Below are 9,528 nucleotides of genomic sequence, written 5' to 3' on the forward strand. Positions count from 1 at the left end.
TCCTCATTGAAAAGTCACATTACACATACCAAACAACAAAAAGACTATAGATCCTTGTTCCTTGTGCATGTGATAAATTACATTCTGCACAGTTACCTCAGGATATGTCAACAGAAAATAACAATCATAGAACAATATATATCTATAGTCACCATGACAACAGTTATCATGATAAGTGTTAGTATTTCAAAGTGCAAAAAGAGCAGAGCTCCTAGGCATGTTAAACCTGATGTGATTCGCTAAAATCTGTGCTCCTTATTTAAAAGGAATTCTGAGTTTAAGGATTTAGCTTTCTGCTAATTCAAAATGTTAAAAACGTTTGACTTTCTTCCTCTCTCTTTCATTTAAAGTGCAGGCACAGTAAGAAATACACAAACATCTCCATCTTCAAGTAGAATCCATGTTGGGCTTTATTTTGGTCTGGAGGTCTGGCTTGCAGCTCTCAGTTGATCGGGAGGTTCTTCACAAACTCTCTTAGGCTCTTGCGGATATTGGAAGGTTGGGAAGCAGCGCAGTCCAGCAGCGCCGGACCCATGTGGGCATGAAGGGCTTGGCATAGGTGGACAGTGGCCCCTCTCACGCTTCCACCCCTCCCGTGGACCGTACCACTGTTGCTGGAGGTCCCCAGGAGGTACCAGAGCAGAGGAAGCACCTTCTGCTCAACCAGTTGTGGCTTGCAGGGGTAGAGTTCCCTAACCAGCTCTATAAAAAGAATATTTAAAAGGAACAAAGATAAATAAATCAACCCTGGACAGCACTGGGTTATTACAGAAGCATTTTTTTTAACCTAGAAAGATTTAATTCAACTAAAGTGACAGTATTTGGTAACTATGGTAACTCTCTGGAATGATTATTATCAATATTATAAATATTATTAATTAATATAGGAATTATAGTATTTCTGGTAAATATCTTTTATCTTTTTTTTATCTCTGGCATCTCTTAGCATATCAGTGGAATTACTTTCTGAAAGAATTGTTTTTTGATAATGTATTTGAATTTGTAGAATATTTCTGTATACACAACCACAAAAGATTAGACACTGTATATTGAACAAAAGAGCCTAAGCACATCCACTGTAAACTCCATTATTTAACTATCTGCTGTCAGATAATGCAAGATCTCCTGTCAGTCTTACAGAAATATTTTTTTCTTTATATTGGACTGTGCCTTAATATGAAAGGAGATTTCCATTTGATCTGCACCACAAACATCTAGCCAAAGAGCAAGAACATTCTTTTACTGATTTGTGTGAACCTTTTCCCCAACCTAGCAACCTTTCATCAAAAGATACAAAGGTAAAACAGAACACAATCATTGTTGTTGTTTTTCTAAAGCCCAGTGGCATGTGTCCTTCAAGATGTTTTGTAAAGAGAGAAAAGAACCCACCAAGGTTATTGATGAGAGCTTGAATGGCACCTATTGTTGCCATGTAGATGGCGTTATTCTTGGAGTTGAGGTGATTGTCCACTATAGCTGGGACTAAGATGTAGACCACTTGGACCAGGTTGTCTCTGAGCAGTGTGATTATCTTCTGTAAGGCCTCCAAGGCATAGAGGTTAACCTTGCAGTCGTGCTTTGAAAGCATCAAATACCTGTAGCAGAGGAAGAGAGGTATAGAGCAAGCCGCCCATGCATTCATCAGGCACTCACCATATCAGTGCCGTTAAGCCCTGGAGCTGATTTGATTTCAAGCCCTTTCATTTCAACCGACTGATTTTTTCATAAGTCATTCACTTGGATTCTTTGGTTTAATGCAATTTCAAGGATACGCTTGGGTGAAATCTTCACATACATTGTAAAACAAGCTCACACTAACAATGGACACGACTGCCCTCCACTGTAATAGTTAAAACTGATTGTTGTAATATTTTCTACTCTGAAGCATCTGAGCTTTTGACATTTCTTCAGATGTGCCAGCATTTAATGTTCTCCAACGTATGACCCCCCATACAGATCACTTCTGAAAGCTACTGAAAACATTAAAAATCAATTCAGTTCAAATGTGTTACCAGGAACATGTTGCCCACGACCATATATGGGTTGTCCTCAGCAGTGGGCCACCAGCTGATCAATGCCCTTGATGGGCTCGCTGAAGTCTTTTGAACCCAGCAGGGCCTTGAGATGCTTGACGTACTCTGTCTTGTCTGCAATGCTGTGGATGTGTGCTCTGCTGCTGTCTTTGCTGAACACACACAAGAGAGAAAACACAAGGATTGGGTTATAGTGTCCAAACAGAAAATGAACAAGGCTGCAATCAAATTAAACCAACATCAACACCATCAAAAATTGCAAACAGTTCCAATCAGGATGCACTTTTTTGTTGTTGTTGTTTTGATTAACTGTTTAAATATTCACCTGCTGGCAAACTGAGGAGGAGGTACGCATGACTCCACAGCTGGGATAGAGTTCACGGGTAAGCGGTACGGTAAGGTTCTCAAGATACAAGAGGGGAGCGTTCGCCGAAATCAGCAGTTACCTTTCAGAGGTGCCGCGTCGTCTGGGCTCACGTCCCTCACCGTGTGCCTAAGGCTACGCTTCATTCGTTGCGTGTTCTGACGCTCCACCTGTGCGGCTGGAGCTTCTTGCTGCTCCAGACGAGGCTGACGCATCTTATATCTTCGCATTCCTAGACACCTTTGTCCTCTCCTGGGAATACACACGTACGAATCACCACAAAACATGGAGTGATGATATTGAAGTCCACATATTGCTTCATACTTTGATTCTATCCCAAAGGTTTCAAGCCAGTTCATTTTGAACCATGCTCTGTCCTTTAACTACTGGGTCTGGGACTACACTGTGCATGCCTTACTGTAAATACACTGTGTGGTGCCACGCACTGCCCTGTACTTTATTATTTGTTTACAATATATGTCTACCATCACAGTTTAGATGGTTTTTTTATTGCAGTCTGTTTCACCTAAAAGTTTTGTGAATAAGCTTTGTTTAGTGAGTAAACATGGGGCATAGTGGCTGAATGGCATAAAAAAAAAATCCTCATCATGTATCCAAACATGAATCGCTACCTTGGATTTCAGAGTGAGGACAGTGTTCCTGATGGTTGCCAGGTCTTTGGCAGGGATGCACTTTTCCACCATCTTATCAAAGTCATGGTGGGAGGACAGGAACAGCAGCATACGCCGGCCCAAGCGCCTGAGACAAAGAACAGACCCCAAAACAGGAGAGAACCGTGAGTGAGAGACCCGTAACTCACAGCACACCGACCATTTATCTTACCAGGTCACAATTTTACAAGGCCGTCTGTGTGTAGAAAACATGATAGTGCTTCTATTACTCTACAATTTAGCAGCATTTGCTGACTTCAGAGTATCAGACTAGGAGACTAAAAGAATCAGCAAAAGATTAGTATCTGGGAAACTGAATAAGCTTTGTAGAATTCTCGTTCTGATCCCAGTACTAACCTGGTTTCTTGGGAAGCGTCCTGTGCCAACTTGGAGACTGCAGGATAATTCTCGCTATGACGTCTTTCGCCCCAGACAATAAGCGGCCAGCGCCAATCTTCTCTACCAAAGTAGCCAAGTGCAGAGCAGTACACTTTCTTACTGCAGCATTCAGATGACTTTTGAGGAAAACAGAAGGAAAAAAATTAGGGCATTCAAAAAAAGAAGGTAATAACTATTAATCCATCCAATCAATGAATACAGTAGGCCTACAACTTTTAGCTTCTATAAAGAAACTTAATACCCATATGTATGATCTAAGTGCACAATCAAATTATCATATTCTATTCGATGGCTTAGTTTGCACCAGTGAGTGTACATCTGTATTTTTTAAAACAGAAAATGTTTGCATGTCCTCTGTAAGCTAGCTAACTAGCCTATTCTTTAAGCGGTGTGAAGGGCAGTTTGGATCAGAAGAGAGGAGGTGGAATGCAATAAAAATAATATTTAACAGGATAAATAACTAAAAATATTGATATAGGCCAGGGCAATATTTTGAAATAACAATGGAAAAGTAAAAACAGCAGCCAAAATCAGTGCTTTGTTAGCTTCTTGTGACTGTTGTTGCTATCTGAAAGCCACAGTTTAAAGCTCACTGCAGGCTAACTGACCAGAGTCCTCCAGCGAGAAGGGCGTTCATGCTCCGAATGGGGGTGCAGTTCTGCACCATGCTGTCCAGAGCTGTGTCCACGTCCTGCCTGATGAAGGCATTGGACTCCGCTGCTTTGTGAAGGAGGACCTTAGCTGTAGCCTCCACTTCCTGGTCCATCCCTTTCTGCAGGCTGGAGTACAACTCCCTCAAGGACACCACCGCCATGCGGGACACGGCAGAGCGCAGGTTCTGCACCTGCAGGAAAGACGACGTTCCAGCTCGTTTCAGTCACATCCAACACTGCCACCGCCATCGTAATAAGTATAATCCACCACTGCAATGTGTTATGTAGGCGGAAATACCTTAATCACTAATTACAGTTAGATATGCCATCTGAATTTCAATTAGATGAGAAATGTTTTTATAAAAAATGAATTTCAAAGTACTTTGCTAACGCTGACTTGACTTTGTCAGCAACATCACCTGTAATATGTACATGCTGATGGTGTCTGCCAATTTTAGAATTCAGACCGATACACAGTCAGCAAATCTAGTGGCTTACCTCTTGAATAAGAACAATGCAGACATCATGACGCCTGCTGCCAAGCCATCAGAGTGATGCTGAGCCAATCTACGGATGAACAGCAACCCTTCAATTTTCTTCTCCCTGTATGAAGATATTGAACATAGACACACACTGTAACCATCGGATACTGAAAGAAAAAAATGCTACAAGAAAATGGACAAAGAGGAAAAAACTTCACTAAATACATGCATACTTACCATATATGCAGAACACCATAAATGACTTGCTGTTTAACCTGCCCTAGCCAAATGCTTCAGAATTTTGCAGGTGTGACTTACCAGTCATTAGAGCTAAGCAGACTGAAGCTCTGAGCGAGAGCGAGGTCTGGATCGGAGAAGGTCCGTAAAGTCTGCTGCTCGTGGGGATCCTTCCTGGGAGGTCCTGGTTTGAGTTCATCTAGAGAAGAATACCAGAACCCAAACAAACTGACTAGGACTTTTAGGGCTACCAGCTCAACTTTGGTCAAATCAGCTTGAAGGCTGACAGCAAAACATTATTCAATGTGGTGAACTAGATTTAAAACATTGTTGTGTAATGCAGTGTTAACAGCAAAGCAATTTACATGCAAGTGCAGTGATCACACATGAAGTGCTGAAGAGCAGGCAACACTCATCAGAACTGTTTGAAAGGGACGGACATGCTCTGATCAGTCTGGTACCTCGTCTGCGTCGTGGCAGCATGTTTTTAGTAGGGACAGCCGTGGGGGGGCTGGGATGAAGCGGAGGACTCAAACTTTTGACGGGACTTCTGGGGGTGCGTGCGTTTCTGGAGCTTGAGGGCAAATCATCCAGGATGACACCGGTCTTAGTCTGTGCTGGAAGACTACTGTTCAGCTGCAGGTCTGATGGGAAAGAGGTTCACGGGTAAGCGGTAATGTAAGGTTCTCAGGAAACAGGAGGGGAGCGTTCGCCGAAGTCAGCCGTTACCTTTCAGAGGTGCCGCGTCGTCTGGGCTCACGTCCCTCACCGTGTGTCTAAGGCTGCGCTTCATTCGCTGCGTGTTCTGATGCTCCACCTGTGCGGCTGGAGCTTCTTGCTGCTCCAGACGAGGGAGACACATCTTGTATCTTGGAATCCTAGACAACTTTGTCCTCTCCTGGGAATACACACGTACAAATCACCACAAAACATGGAGTGATGATATTGAAGTCCACATATTGCTTCATACTTTGATTCTATCCCAAAGGTTTCAAGCCGGTTCATTTTGAACTATGCTCTGTCCTTTAACTACTGGGTCTGGGACTACACTGTGCATGCCTTACTGTAAATACAATGTGTGGTGCCACGCACTGCCCTGTACTTTATTATTTGTTTACAATATATGTCTACCATCACAGTTTAGATGGTTTTTTTTTTATTGCAGTCTGTTTCACCTAAAAGTTTTGTGAATAAGCTTTGTTTAGTGAGTAAACATGGGGCATAGTGGCTGAATGGGATAAAAAATCCTCATCATGTATCCAAACATGAATCGCTACCTTGGATTTCAGAGTGTGGACAGTGTCCCTGATGGTTGCCAGGTCTTTGGCAGGGATGTACTTTTCCACCATCTTATCAAAATCATGGTGGGAGGACAGGAACAGCAGCATACGCCGGCCCAAGCGCCTGAGACGAAGAACAGACCCCAAAACAGGAGAGAACCGTGAGTGAGAGACCCGTGACTCACAGCATACCGACCATTTATTACTATCTGGGAAACTGAATAAGCCTTGTAGAATCCTCGTTCTGATCCCAGTACTAACCTGGTTTCTTGGGAAGAGTCCTGTGCCAACTTGGAGACTGCAGGAATAATTCGCTCTGCACCAATCTTCTCTACCAAAGTAGCCAAGTGCCGAGCAGTACACTTTCTTACTGCAGCATTCAGATGACTTTTGAGGAAAACAGAAGGAAAACAATTAGGGCATTCAAAAAAAGAAGGTAATAACTATTAATCCATCCAATCAATGTATACAGTACAACTTTTAGCTTCTAAAAAGAAACTTAATACCCTTATGTATGATCTAAGTGCACAACCAAATGATCATATTCTATTTGATGGCTTAGTTTGCACCAGTTATTGTACATCTGTAATTTTTAAACAGAAAATGTTTGCATGTCCTCTGTGAGCTAGCTAACTAGCCTATTCTTTAAGTGGTGTGTGAAGGGCAGTTTGGATCAGCAGAGCGGAGATGGAACACAATAAAAAGAATAAACAAGAGGATAAATAACTAAAAATATTGACAGGGTGTCTACAGGTTTGACCAAGTGAAAATTTAGACATTTTAAGACTTTTTAATACTGTTTTCCAAATAAAATTAAAACCAACTCGCAAGAACATACACGTTAAAATAAAGCACAAAAACTAACTGATTATTAGTTTTTGTGCTTTATTTTAACGTGTATGATCTTGCGAGTTGGCTTTAATTTTATTTGGAATTTTATTTAATTTTATTTGGAATCTACCGATATCCGCCCCCGAATTTCAACACATGGCTGACGGAATTATTCCTCCCTAAATTTAGCTCCGCAAATTTAAGATATTTTGGTTGAAAATTTAAGACAAAATAAGACTTTTCAAGGCCTTATTTGACAAAAATTAAACTTAATACCATTTAAGACTTTTTAAGGACCCGCGGCCACCCTGATTGATATAGGCCAGGGCAATATTTTGAAAGAACAATGGAGAAGTAAAAATTATCTGAAAGCCTCAGTTTAAAGCTCACTGCAGGCTAACTGACCAGAGTCCTCCAGCGAGAAGGGCGTTCATGCTCCGAATGGGGGTGCAGTTCTGCACCATGCTGTCCAGAGCTGTGTCCACGTCCTGCCTGATGAAGGCATTGGACTCCGCTGCTTTGTGGAGGAGGACCTTAGCTGTAGCCTCCACTTCCTGGTCCATCCCTTTCTGCAGGCTGGAGTACAACTCCCTCAAGGACACCACCGCCATGCGGGACACGGCAGAGCGCAGGTGCAGCACCTGCAGGAAAGACAACGTTCCAGCTCATTTCAGCCACATCCAACACTGCCACCGCCATCGTAATAAGTATAATCCACCACTGCAATGTGTTATGTAGGCGGAAATACCTTAATCACTAATTACAGTTAGCTATGCCATCTGAATTTCAATTAGATGAGAAATGTTTTTATAAAAAAGGAATTTCAAAGTGCTATGCTAACTCTGACTTGACTTTGTCAGCAACATCACCTGTAATATGTACATTCAGACCGATACACAGTCAGCAAATCTAGTGGCTTACCTCTTGAATAAGAACAATGCAGACCTCATGAAGCCTGCTGCCAAGCACATCAGAGTGATGCTGAGCCAATCTACGGATTAACATCAACCCTTCAATTTTCTTCTCCCTGTATAAAGATATTGGACATAGACACACACTGTAACCATCGGCTACTGCAAGAAAAAATGCTACAAGAAAAGGGACAAAGAGGAAAAAACTTCACTAAATACATGCATACTTACCATATATGCAGAACACCATAAATGACTTGCTGTTTAACCTGCCCTAGCCAAATGCTTCAGAATTTTGCAGGTGTGACTTACCAGTCATCAGAGCTAAGCAGACTGAAGCTCTGAGCGAGAGCGAGGTCTGGTTTGGAGAAGGGCCGTAAAGTCTGCTGCGAGTAGGGATCCTTCCGGGGGAGTTCCTGGTTTGAGTTCATCTAGAGAGGAATACCAATCAATCAATCAATCAAAATGTATTTATATAGCGCTTTTTACAACAGTTGTTGTCACAAAGCAGCTTTACAAGTGTCCCAATAAGTGTTAACTGCTATAAATGCATGACAGGGCACCATAAAACAAAAGACACTCACACTTTACCAGAACCCAAACAAACCTGACTAGGACTTTTAGGGCTATCAGCTCAACTTTGGTCAAATCAGCCTGAAGACAGCAAAAACATTATTCAACATGGAGAACTAGATTTAAAACATTGTGTTTGTGTAATGCAGTGTTAACAGCAAACCAATTCCAACCTCTGCCAATTACTCCTTCAGACATGTCGTCAGCAGGGGACGCCCTGGTGCTTTGCACTTGAGATCCTGAAAAGCACAATACATATTAACACATACTCTATCAAAAATCTCAAATATAACTTCTGGTTTCATAGTGGTTTCTTCATGGTGCAGAAAAACAATGTTAATGGGTGCAGGTATAGCAATGTACAAGAGGATCAGCAGGGGCTTTTTGTTTGTAGTATAGGGCTTTCAAAGCAGTTTTTACTTTTTTAATACTTTTTTCTTTTACTTTTTTTGTTGTTGTTGCTGCAACAAATGGTTTGGATGCCATTTCCAGGAGAGCAAAAGAGTGAGCTCACCTTTGGCAGGCCTGAAGGCACGGGAGTGGCTCTCGGCCAGCAGGTTTGGTGAGTGGGAGGCAACATTGCTTCTCTGCCACTTGCATTCACCTTAGCCCGCTTCTTAGCCACTCTTTTACGCAAGAGGCGCAGGGAGTTCATCATCTGAAAAATAAAGAGTCTGTCAGCCCAAGTGCAACTGCCCATACCCACTATATCCGTCAAGTACAAGTACATACAACAATACTATACAAGTATTGAATGACCAAAGAAACACAAATTTTGCCCAGTTTAAAGCTGGATCCTCCCTGTATGTTAGGTAAATGACATTTACTGGGTCTATTATTATTAACTACATATCAATGCCTTGATGCCAGAATATATGAAGAGTTTGGTTCCGAAACGCGATAAATGCAGTTAAAAAAAAAAAGAGTTAGAATCAGAATGGTATGTGACCACTCTTGAAAAGCCAATATTCAATTTTTTATCAAAACGCCACATCCGCCGTGTAATACTGCCCTGCTTTCTCTCTTTCCTTCCAAAATGCAACAATCGCCAATCCTGATTTCCCGCTGCAGTAAGCACAATCTCCACTCATCCA

The 9,528-nt window shown here is 42.0% G+C and overlaps 1 protein-coding gene across 1 annotated transcript; it reads right to left on the bottom strand.

Annotated features, from left to right (window-relative positions):
- Positions 1–386: 386 nt before the first annotated feature.
- LOC143508106 (uncharacterized) lies at positions 387–9,089 on the bottom strand. Its single transcript, XM_076996664.1, has 17 exons — positions 9,039–9,089; positions 8,174–8,292; positions 7,872–7,977; positions 7,356–7,591; positions 6,381–6,506; positions 6,117–6,243; positions 5,569–5,737; positions 5,301–5,483; positions 4,921–5,038; positions 4,619–4,723; positions 4,076–4,311; positions 3,426–3,583; positions 3,030–3,156; positions 2,480–2,649; positions 2,013–2,185; positions 1,390–1,595; positions 387–702 (listed from the first exon to the last, which is right to left on the bottom strand). Exons 1-11 carry the CDS (start codon positions 9,087–9,089, stop codon positions 4,263–4,265), a joined length of 1,389 nt encoding a protein of 462 aa, XP_076852779.1. The 3' UTR covers positions 387–702; positions 1,390–1,595; positions 2,013–2,185; positions 2,480–2,649; positions 3,030–3,156; positions 3,426–3,583; positions 4,076–4,262.
- Positions 9,090–9,528: the final 439 nt, after the last annotated feature.

This window comes from Brachyhypopomus gauderio, unplaced genomic scaffold (genome assembly GCF_052324685.1).
Source record: "Brachyhypopomus gauderio isolate BG-103 unplaced genomic scaffold, BGAUD_0.2 sc791, whole genome shotgun sequence".
NCBI classification, from domain to species: domain Eukaryota; kingdom Metazoa; phylum Chordata; class Actinopteri; order Gymnotiformes; family Hypopomidae; genus Brachyhypopomus; species Brachyhypopomus gauderio.